At 43.7% G+C, this 10,910-nt stretch overlaps 1 protein-coding gene across 2 annotated transcripts; it reads right to left on the reverse strand.

The window, feature by feature from the left end:
- Window positions 1–494: 494 nt before the first annotated feature.
- On the reverse strand, window positions 495–9,186 carry ZNF3 (zinc finger protein 3). 2 transcript variants are annotated; one of them, XM_077140697.1, is made up of 5 exons: window positions 8,873–9,186; window positions 5,442–5,584; window positions 4,764–4,855; window positions 4,345–4,471; window positions 495–2,724 (listed from the first exon to the last, which is right to left on the reverse strand). In XM_077140697.1, exons 2-5 carry the CDS (start codon window positions 5,494–5,496, stop codon window positions 1,655–1,657), a joined length of 1,344 nt encoding a protein of 447 aa, XP_076996812.1. In that variant the 5' UTR covers window positions 5,497–5,584; window positions 8,873–9,186; the 3' UTR covers window positions 495–1,654. The 2 variants fall into 2 exon arrangements, with proteins under 2 accessions (XP_076996812.1, XP_076996813.1); XM_077140698.1 differs by lacking the exon at window positions 8,873–9,186 and adding an exon at window positions 7,961–8,731.
- Window positions 9,187–10,910: the final 1,724 nt, after the last annotated feature.

A 10,910-nucleotide genomic window follows, 5' to 3' on the forward strand; every position in this document is an offset into this window, starting at 1 on the left:
TTCTCTACTGTATTAAAGTAAGCTTATTTCGGATTGTGAGAGCTGTTTTGGTTTTGATGTATTGCGTTGTGTAATCAGTTATGGCCTACTCATGTTTCTGTAAGCTATTTAGTTTACCAAACCAAAAAATTTTAACATGGCCACTGCTACCTAACAACCATGTGTCTCATCAGGGGTCCCGTGGTCAATACCACCTGCCTAGACTGGTCTTAAGAATTGCACCATACAAAAGCAACAGCTTATGAAAGCATCAGTGTGGGCATCTAAGCAGGAGTGATAGTGTAAATGACTGTAAGAAAGCCTGAGGCAGAATCTAGGGAATATGAGAGTCTCGAGGGAAAGGGAAGTCACATGTTTGGAACTAAAAGAAAAATAGTTGTCTGTAAAAAATTATTTTAAGGTTAACTTTTAGAGAGATTCCATTATAGTCATGAATGTTTCCTGCTTTTACTGATGTAATTTGGCCCCTGCACAAAAATACACTCAATCTCTCCTTCTGAAAAACTATTCTGTTTAATAGTGCACTTCATTTTTACTACAGGATAAACAAGATTGGGAAAACATAATGAAAGACCATCCCTCCGTTGGGGAAACTCTGGGAGTTTCATCCTAATCCGGCAAAGAGCCCTGCCACCAAGCTCAGGCCAGCACCTTCCTTCTCTGGGACGTTGCTCTTTATTTGGATCACTCCTCAGCTGGTAAAGTCAGAGGTGGAGTCAGGACAGGTCCGGCTGCCAGGGCCAGATGTCACAGGTGACAGGAGGCAGGGAAAGCTGGCCGCATGAGCTCCTTAAAAGCATCCTTAGTAATTAGGGGTTTGGATTAAATCCCTTTTCATCACAGGAGTGGTGGGAGGAAAAAGGAAAGAGGAAGAAAGGCAGCAGATGCCAATGCTAAATGCTTTTAATACTCACTCTACCCTCAAGTTAGAATTACTGATTAGATTTCCCAGTCCTATTAGAAGGGGAGGCATAAGGGCTCATCCTACAATACTGCAAGACTGCTCACAGAAACTTAGCCTTGCTGCTCCAAGAGCCCTAAAGCATACAGACATCACAGAAAACCTTTCTTGGGGTCCTTTAACCCCCTCAATAAAACAGCATATCCCTCAGCATCATACTTCCATACTTAGTGGAATTATGGAACTAAAGAGCACGTTCCTTTTGAAAACTTGAAGCCAGATTAGGAGCAGTGGCTTTGAAATACAGCCTCTATTTCCCCCCTTCCAGGCAAACAGGACCTAGAACATTCATTCCACTGCCTTCTGTGCTGACTACACTGATTCCAACTAGAGGAATCCTTGCAATTTTTTTCCTACTGTACTTCTCTCTCCACCTTGGAAAGAAAGGATCCTCAGGAGAAAAATGGCTTAGTGCAATCTCCCTTCCAAAGTGAGTGATCAGTCCCAGAACCTCCTTCTATCCCAGCACTTAATCTGTTGTTGGCCTCATAATTTGTCAAGGCTGCTATCATTCCTGGGGAAATTCACTAGGTCACTGTTACTCTGCCAGGATGATTTGCTCAATATGCCACATTATCTAAAGTGAAAGAATTGCATTGGAAAGGAAACATCCTAAGTTTTTTGTACTTATATAATAAGGCAGGAAATCTTTAGATTCAGGGCAAGTGAGGAAAACAGGTATGAGAATCTTTTTCATGTAGACTCTCTGATATTTAATTCAGCAGTATCTCTGAGAGAATTTTTGCTTATACCCATTACATTCAAAGGCTTCTCTCCAGTGTGAATTCTCTGATGGCGAACAAGAGCTGAGCTATACCTGAAGGCTTTCCCACATTCACTACATTCATAGGGATTCTCCCCCGTGTGGATTCTTTGATGCTGAATAAGGCCTGAACTATAGGTAAACTTTCCTCCACATTCCATACATTCGTAGGGTTTTTCTCCAGTGTGGATTCGCTGGTGCTGATAGAGGTGTGAGCTCTGGCTGAAGGCCTTCCCACATTCATTACATTCATAAGGTTTTTCTCCAGTGTGGATTCTCTGATGATGAATAAGGGTGGAGCTCCTACTGAAGGCCTTCCCACATTCATTACAAGCATAGGGTTTCTCTCCAGTGTGGATTCTCTGATGATGAGTAAGGGTGGAACTCCAGCTAAAGGTTTTCCCACACTCATTACATTCATAAGGTTTCTCCCCAGTGTGGATTCTCCGATGCAGAATAAGAGCAGAGCTACAGCTGAAGGTCTTCCCACAGTCATTACATTCATAAGGTTTCTCACCAGTGTGGATTCTCTGATGCTGAATAAGATGTGAGCTCTGGCTGAAGGCTTTCCCACATTCATTACATTCATAGGGTTTTTCCCCAGTGTGGATTCGCTGATGTTGAATAAGGTCTGAAGTTCGATTAAAGCTCTTGCTACATTCATCACACTTATGGGGTCTGTCTCCTATAGGAAGTCTCTGATGGGAAATAAGACTGGAACTCACAGTGAAGCTATTCCCAAAACCATTATATTTCTCACTTCTCTCTCCCACAGGGGTTAACTTTTCTTCAGCTGTCACTTGATCAAAATCTTGTATCTTCCTATTCAGTCTTTCTCCAGAGGAGTTCCCCAGATGCCTCTTTAGACTGACTTCTTGTTTATAAGCTTCTTCAAACTTAAGACCCTGAGAAATACCCTTTTGGAATCTTCCCAATAGCACCCCATGTGATCCTGTGTCTTCAGAAATTTCTTGATCATTCTCAGTTCTGGTCTCACCATCTGGCATAATAAAAAATGCAAATCGTCACTTGCTCCTTATGGATGGAAGAAAAAAACCAAAGGACAGGATAAATAAGTGACTAATGTTCACAGTGCTTAAAGCGCATGCCTTTCACATGCCTGCAGAGAGGCCCACCTGGCATGTGTGCAGCTAAGGCAAAAATAAGATAAGTGGCCTGAGAAAACAGGGAAGGAGAAAGGGAACAAAATCAGGGATAAAAGAACTAGAAGGAAGCTGAGTAGGTAAGGAGGAGCGGATGGATCAGGAAGAAAGGCAGGGAGCCAAACAGAGAAGAATAAGGACATACTGCTTAATGAACTGAAAAAGTTCAAAGAGAGGTCAGAGACTGTAGATATGATCGGGAGACAAATGCAAGAGCAGTTTAAGAATGACAGGGAGAGCAAACACCAGAAACTAAATCTAGGAGAGTGAGGAAGGAGAAGAGTAGGAAAGAGGTCTGAAGGCAGCAGCAGGGCATGGAAGGAAGCAAGGATAAGGACCCTGGTGACCCCTGCAACCCTCAATGAAAAGCACCTCATAGTTATAGTCATGCCACACATGCCAAATCCATGGAAACAGGTGAAACACAGAGTTCAGTCCATCTCCGAGTCTATCTGCAAGGCGTTGCTCACGTGGCTGAGGACAGCAATCTGTGTTTGAGTTCTCTATTTTCACTACTTTGAAGTTTGAAAAGGGAACTTCAGGCATAGGGGTTAACTGTAAATGTTCTAGGCAGCATTTTTAATTTATCAATATTTTAAAAAGGAAAAGACAGGGCAATAAGTGTTCGGGACAGAAAGAGCCGTTTCTCCCTCACCTGTACAGGTACCTCTCAGGACCTCTCTGTTCTCTGTTCCCTTCAAACCCAGGACCCTCGGCTCTTCCTCTCACTCCAGCTGAGAGATCATGTCAGGATTCAGAAATTGGAATCCTGCTCATGGGAAAGACATGGGACAAGGTTTATGTTGCTCATACTGAGCAGTCCCAGAGCTCAAGCCCAGACCCATGATCTGCAGGGGCACAGAGAAGGAAGGATATACTCAGGGAGGTCTCAAATGTGAGTGAAGAGGACCCCCTGACACCACTCAGGAAAATGTTGTCACTGGAAATAGAGCAAAAAATAAGGAATTGTCTATATCCAAAAGGGTAAATAAGAAACTAATTTCTCCCTAAAAACAAGTTTAAGTTTCTACAAGAGCAACAACTGTAAAAGGTCCCTAGAGGTAATGCAGCAGAGAAGGGGGAGATGTAGATTGAGTCCTAGCACATTCACGTGGGCACAGAGCAGTATCACACACTCAGGCATCTTGATGTGCTAATCCTTTGTAAAAATCTGTGGATTACATACTAAATCCTGAGAATATCATAGAAAAAGTATACTAGATTTAGAGTTAAAAAACTAGCACTCGAGTTCTGCCCCTCACTATCTATATGACCATGTGGAAAGCATTTAAGACCTCTGACTTCACTCTCCTTACCTACAAAATGAGAATAATACCAGCAATTTTCTGAGACTAAGTTAATCCTCAGTTTATTATTTTCAGTGACTGGATTGTTACTAGCAAGCAAGGAAACAAGTAACACCAAGGGATCTTTGCGGAGAAAGCATAACTCCTTACCTAGTGAGAACACATTCCCATAATTCTCCAGCATCACATCCCTGTAGAGGTCCCTCTGAGCAGGTTCCAAACGCTTCCACTCCTTCCGGATGAAATACACAGCTACATCCTCAAATGTCACCAAGTCCTGAAACAACACATACCTACATGCAATTTCAGGTTAAGGGATGGAACAGCACTCCAAATAATAATTCTGGATGGGGATGAATAATGGGTACTTGGGAAGTGGGGGGAAAGAGATTAGGGTAGAGGAGTAAAGACAGAAGAGTCCAAGATACAACATGAAGCTACATTATAGAGAGGGAAAGGACTATGATCCTGAAGGAGGGAATTATGGTTTAGGGCACCAAATGGGATACCAATGTACAAAAAACGTCCACAGAAGGGATAAGAACATAAGAAGGATATAGGAGGCTCACCTGGGACTTGGCCTTCAGAAGTGCAGCTGCCAACATCTCATTCCCGAGGCTGTCCTTGTCAGAAAACACAGGAACTTTTGAGGAAGGAAGAGCTGATGGACAATAAAAGATGCCCATATTAAATTAAAAAATATATATATTGGGTAGATGGAAATACTAGTGGTCAATGAGAGGGAGGAGTAAAGTATATATGAGTTTTTCCTTTTTCTTTTTATTTCTTTTTCTGGTAGTGATGCAAATGTTCTAAAAAATGATCATAGTGATGAATATACAACTATGTGATGATAGCATAAGCCACTGATTGTATACCATGTATGGGATGTTTGTATGTTAAGAATGTATGTGCTTGTATGTTGTTTTATTAATAAAAATTTAAAAAAAAAAAGAATGCAATAAATAAACAAAAGATGCCTGTAAGTGAATATCATCTTTTCTCCAGCCTCCCAACCTGCTGACTCCCCAATCCACAGAAAAGTCATGGGCCCGTTATAAAACCTATTAAGCCATACATTATTTATTGGTTTCTGCCAGCTCTCCCACTGGGCTGTGAACTATAAATGGCAAGGACTGTGTCTTTTTCATCTTTACGGTCTAGGGCCTAACCTGGCACCTAGTGAGTAGGTGAGTAAGAGACTTCAATAAATAATTGCTAAAAGAATGAATAGAAGAATTCCTCACCACTCTCAAGCAGGGCCTGAGGTTCCTGAGATACATGATCAGCCTGAGTTTCCATGGGTAGGGCTAGAAGCTCCAACACTCTGGCACTCTGGTCTCCTATCTGCAGACTCAGCAGGAAGCAGGTTTTGAATGAGAATCAAGGACTGCAGAGGCAAAAGTTCAAGGTTCAAAAATAATATAAAGCATCTCCTAAAACAAACAAACAAACAAAAATCTCCTGAATACAGAAAAAAGGGGGACTAGCATTCAGTCACTGCCTGAGAATAGCAAGAACAGTGAGACTAGCAAGGGATTAGTTTTAGATCCTGGTAATGATATATTCCTACTCTCTGTAATAAGACTACCAGAGGAACCACAAAAAGGTCCCAAGTTCCTCCACAATACCCCACCTTTGGCTCCCCCTGTACCCTCTGAGTGCTATTTATAACAACAAAAAATGGAGGGCACCCGAGCCAAATAATGACATTAACAGAATTAAATACTAAGCAACTACTGAAAATGAAAAATATCAGATGCACTGAAAGGTTTATGTAAAACAAAGTAAAAAGGGTAAATCAGAAAAATGTGCACACACAAATTTTTAAAATGCACATATTTCATATCAACTTTTAAGAATATTTGGGGTACTGGATTAAAGCTAACCATTTACACAGGAGGAAAAGAAACTCATAAACATCAGAATTGGTTGGGAGAAAAACCTTACTTTATGAGGTCTCTAGCTGTTATTTTAGTTTAGATGTTATCCTTAGCAGAAAGGGGCCATGAAATCACACCAAATTAGTAGAGATCAGAGAAAGTTTCCATGAGTTCTCATTTTCCTGTCTCTTCCTATCGGTCTCTCATTTAAAAAACAATGGCTATCTTAAAGCCCTAGGGCAAACAGCTCAAATCTTGTAAAGTAAATTCCTCCTGTCATCCCTTTCTTTCTAAAATAGTTTTCTGCTTCTAGTCTTAGCAATGCTGGGAGATTACTGAGGAACCTGGGACCTTTCTGTGTTCCTCATGGCAGTCTCATTACAGGGACCTGTACATATTCACCAGGGTTAAAAGACTAGTTCCACTTGAAGGGTTCCTTCCCATCGAGAAGGCAGCAGTCTTCTTTTCTCTCCCTTCTCTCACAATACATTTCTTTAGATCCGAATGGGAGTCCTTTAAGCAAGGAACAATCAAAAAATCAAAATAAAAAGATAAGATTCTTTATTGCTCTTTTTATCCCTACTAACTTCCCCCATTTCGCAGTTGCTACAATAATCAAAAGAGATCTATTTTCCCTGGTTTTAGTGGATATAATGTAACATTAACCCTTAGCTTAAGGGTTGGATCTCAAGTAGAAGTTTCCACTTCATGCTTGAATGCTTTGGTAAGAATCAACAGACCTAGAACAGGTGTAACATCCACCAGAGTGACTTTACATTAGGTAAGAGCACAGGAGAAATCCTGGATTTTGTCTATGTCCCTGTTGATTAATTTGGTCCTATAATACACATTTACTGAGTGCCAACTATATCATAAGGCGCACAAAATGAGGAATGCAAAAAATATTGCTTCATCATTATAGACTGTTGCATTTACACAGGGTGTAAAAAGGAGAGGAGCCCTATCTGATTAATCTGTAAGAGTCACTAAAAGTTCAGAGAATTCTATTCTTTAGGCAGCAAGGGGGTATAGAATGTCCAACACCAATACCATCACACAGGTAGAAAGCTCTGAATCATGCATGAACCAGGCACACTGGAAATGGAGGTGACACCCCCTCTGGTCACCATCACCTCCCTGCAGGGCTCCTTCATGTCCGTCCTAGAGCCAGACATCATTTTTTCCCTTGTAATCACCTCTACAATTTCCAGAACAGATACTCCTAACAAATCAACTCTCAGTTCAAACTTGCCTTGGAAAGGAAAATCTGAGGCTCTGAGTCCAGGGGAAAAGAGAACAGTCCCTTCTCACAGCTGGGTTACCCAAAGCTGGGAACTCAAAGGCATATTGTTGAGAACAAGTCTCCAGTGTTTGGATCAGTAAACAATGTTTCTCACAAAAAGGAAACGCTCCACTGCACCCCCATAGATTCAGCTGCAGGATGGGCCTTTCCCCTGCTCTGCTGCCAACCCCACTCCCTGGAACTGCTCCTGCGGACAAAGAAAGCTGACCAGGAAAAGTCATTGAAAGCTTTAACTCTGGATTATTTCCTTCTTTGGAGTTAGTCCCTATCAGGTCAAGATAGTAATTTCTTGGGAATTCAGCAACCTCTGTTCAAGATCCGGGGTATTTTGATCTTAGCCAATGACAAAGCTGCATTAAAAAAAAAAAAGGAATTTAAAATATTCATGTACGTGTCAAATCTAAGCTACATATTTATCAATACGAAAAAAGAGAAAGCGGGCATAAGCTGATGAATACTGATTAATACCACCAAAACTGGTCGCATTTCTGGAGAGAGCTAGTAAGGAACTGAAAATTCTCCATGTCAACCTCTCATAACAGCGTAGGAAATTCAAGACCCTAAAGACAAGTTAGCTCACTTGCTAGATATTCTCAGCTACTTCATTTCAACAGGGAGTCCGTTCCGGTATTGCGCAGCTTAGCCCTTAAAGAAGTCTTCAGATGGTAAAATGAAAATCTGTCCCTCGGACTTTAGCCTCATGGAGGCCTAGTGCCCTACAGGGCTTCGATAATAAAATCTTCTTTTCACAGGACTGTCCATCAAAAACTTGGACTCAATGGTGACCACCCTCCATAGACTTCTAGTTACTGTCATTATATCATAGGTTTCAGGCTCATCATCCTGCTCATCCTCCTATGGCGTTTACACATCTCTCAAAGCATAAACAACCGTCTGTGTTCAATCACTCTTTGGAAGTGGATTGAATTACGGATCGCACACAGTGGAAAACCGGAGTCGGAGACAGCTGCATCAGTCTCCCTCGAAAGACTCGATTGACGGCGGGCTGATTCTCGCAATTTGAGTTTACACCTCCTCCCAGACCTAGTTTTGACTGCGAACGGTTCAAAGACCTCTCAGTTTCCTCCGACTCGGTTAAGCAAAAACGGATCTCCTTTCCTGCCGCGGGTGAATAACTGTGTTAGCATCTGATAAAAGCGCCTCGGAGAGATACGAAGTTATGGTCGCTGTCAGCAGCTGTTTTAGAGCTCTACAGCCACACCGGAACTTTTAAGTGGTCGAAATGGGCACTGCTTAAATCACAAAACCAGAGCTGAAGCACCCTTTCACCCCCTCCCCGCGCAGGTCCCGCGCCGAGATGTCCCTGGGGCAGTGGAGCGCACAAACGCGGAATGGCTGCAGGGGTGGGAGGGGCGCCTCCCGCACCTTTCTCCGGGCGGGCCCCGCGGGCCGCCGCGGCACGGACACCACCCACTTCCCCAGCGACCACAGACTCCGTCTCACCGCGAGCCCCGGGGGCGGCCGGACTCACCCTGGGGGCTGAGACGGGAGACTTGGTGGGCCGGACTCGGACCAGGCCCTCTTGGACCCTGTCACAGACCCACACACCGGGGACAGAACAAAGAACGGAAGTGCCCTCAGTTTCGCTTCCGGGTCGGTCCTTTTCATTATCCTCCCCACTCCTATACACCACCCCCGCCAAAAAAAATACCCACGGGTTCTATCTAGGAAAACGGGAGGTTTTCCCCTCTCGGTGGTTCACTGACTGGGTTCACTGATTGATGGGCAGCAAGGGCGGAGGGCCCGGGCACCCACGCGGCACTCGAGGACCTATCGCCGCCCTTCACACCCCGGGAGCGAAGGTTCGTGGGCGCGGGGCCTCGACGCGCCCCCTGCCGGCGTGGGCGTGGCGAGGCTGACACCGCCCAGGTGCGGGCTCTGCGGACGCGGCCCTCAGGCCTCAGGGCGCATGCTCTGGCGCTTGGCCCGGCCGGCGGGGGACTATGGGGGGGGGGTGGGGGATGGGGGAAGGGAACCGGGAGGCGGGAAGGTCCTTCCCGAGCCACCCTGAGTCCCAACGCCGCAAACAGCACGACTCTTGAAGAACACAGCAAAGTAAAAATTCACACTTATTTGAAGTTTGCTTCCAAGCAACACAAAACATTTTGTTCTATGTAAAAATGCCTCCTTGAATTACCAAAATCTGAAGAAAGCATCCCAGCCCATCGGAGAGTTGTTTTTGTTTATTTGTTCGTTTTTGCGAGGACAAAGCCTGTACAAGTGATGAGAGCAGAAAAGACTAAGAAAGTTAACGGATCAAAAGAAAATGCAGAGGAAATGTCCTGTAAACGTAACGAATATGTGAAATGCTTTAGGAAATGAGCGAGGGGCAAGATTTCCTGGTTCACTCTTTTTTTTCTTTTGCGTGGGCAGGAACCAGGGATCGAACCAGAACTCTACCTGCTGAGCCACCAGGCCTGCGCTGGTTCACTTATTTCTAAGCCATCCCAGGGGGGAATCTCACATTTAATTCCAAATGTTTACTGTGTCCAGTACCTACAGCGCACACACTCAGCTCTGGGAATGCCAGAAACCTGTCTCTCCAGACAGCCCACCTGTTTACTCTGGGGCCACTGAGTTGATTTGCAGTTTCTCATTTCTGTTGGCCCCAGCCGTGTCCCTTAACTCAGCCAGTTCTCAAAAGCCATGCCATTAATGATTATTCTTCTGAATGTGTGGTCTCCATAGAAGAAGATGCTCAGGACAGTCCCCCAGAGTGGAGAAGAAAATATTTAAACATCCATGTAGCTTTTATCTAAAAGGAAGAAAAAAAGTAAGGCTTATCAAGAGTCACTAGAAAAATGGGCACTGGACCTCACCCAGTCCTCCAGTCAGACAGACAGTCAACTTCAGACTTTAGAGTAGGAGGACCCTTGGGGTAGAGGCTGAGGGGGGCGAGACACAAATCTTTCCTAGGAATGTGTGGAGAGTTTTGAGAGGGTCCATTTCCAGATGGTCATTTTCATTTTTTTTTTTTTTAATGGGCAGGCAGCGGGAATCGAACCTGGGTCTCCAGCCTGGCAGGCAAGAACTCTGCCACTGAGCCACCATTGCCCACCCGCAGATGGTCATTTTCTATCTTTACAGTTTTAAAATGGATCTCCTGAAAATATCCCTTTGGTCAAGGTGTCCTCTTTCACAGTTTCCTTCTGCATTTGAGGTAAGAAAATCAGTCAGAATTCTTACCCATTTCCTGAATCTTAGAATGATGCATTGTCCCGAGTTGTCAAACACTCTGTGATATCAAACCAAAGGAATAATACTGCTGTCAATATTGACTAGGTGAATAAATCCTTTGTAAGTCAAGTGGTTTCCTATTATCAAGTTGTCATCTGATAAAGCCATTTTTGCTGGCAGATCACAGTGTGACTTTTGGCATATAGAATTGACATTGCTAATAACCATTGTCCCTTATCCACTCATTTTCACATTTATGTGAGTAGGAATTTTCATGTCTATAAAAATGGAAAGAAGTATTAGAATTGGTTTCATTCTGGTAATAGTAATGC

Source organism: Tamandua tetradactyla, chromosome 23, assembly GCF_023851605.1.
Source record: "Tamandua tetradactyla isolate mTamTet1 chromosome 23, mTamTet1.pri, whole genome shotgun sequence".
NCBI classification, from domain to species: domain Eukaryota; kingdom Metazoa; phylum Chordata; class Mammalia; order Pilosa; family Myrmecophagidae; genus Tamandua; species Tamandua tetradactyla.

Bases quoted from the DNA above. Each gene is read 5' to 3' on its own strand.
- ZNF3 (XM_077140697.1), bottom strand. From the start codon at position 5,496: ATGGAAACTCAGGCTGATCATGTATCTCAGGAACCTCAGGCCCTGCTT. The intron at 4,856-5,441 runs GTGAGGAATTCT...ATTGTCCATCAG, and splicing joins TCAGGCCCTGCTTGAGAGTG to CTCTTCCTTCCTCAAAAGTT. The intron at 4,472-4,763 runs GTGAGCCTCCTA...GTGTTGTTTCAG, and splicing joins TTCTGAAGGCCAAGTCCCAG to GACTTGGTGACATTTGAGGA.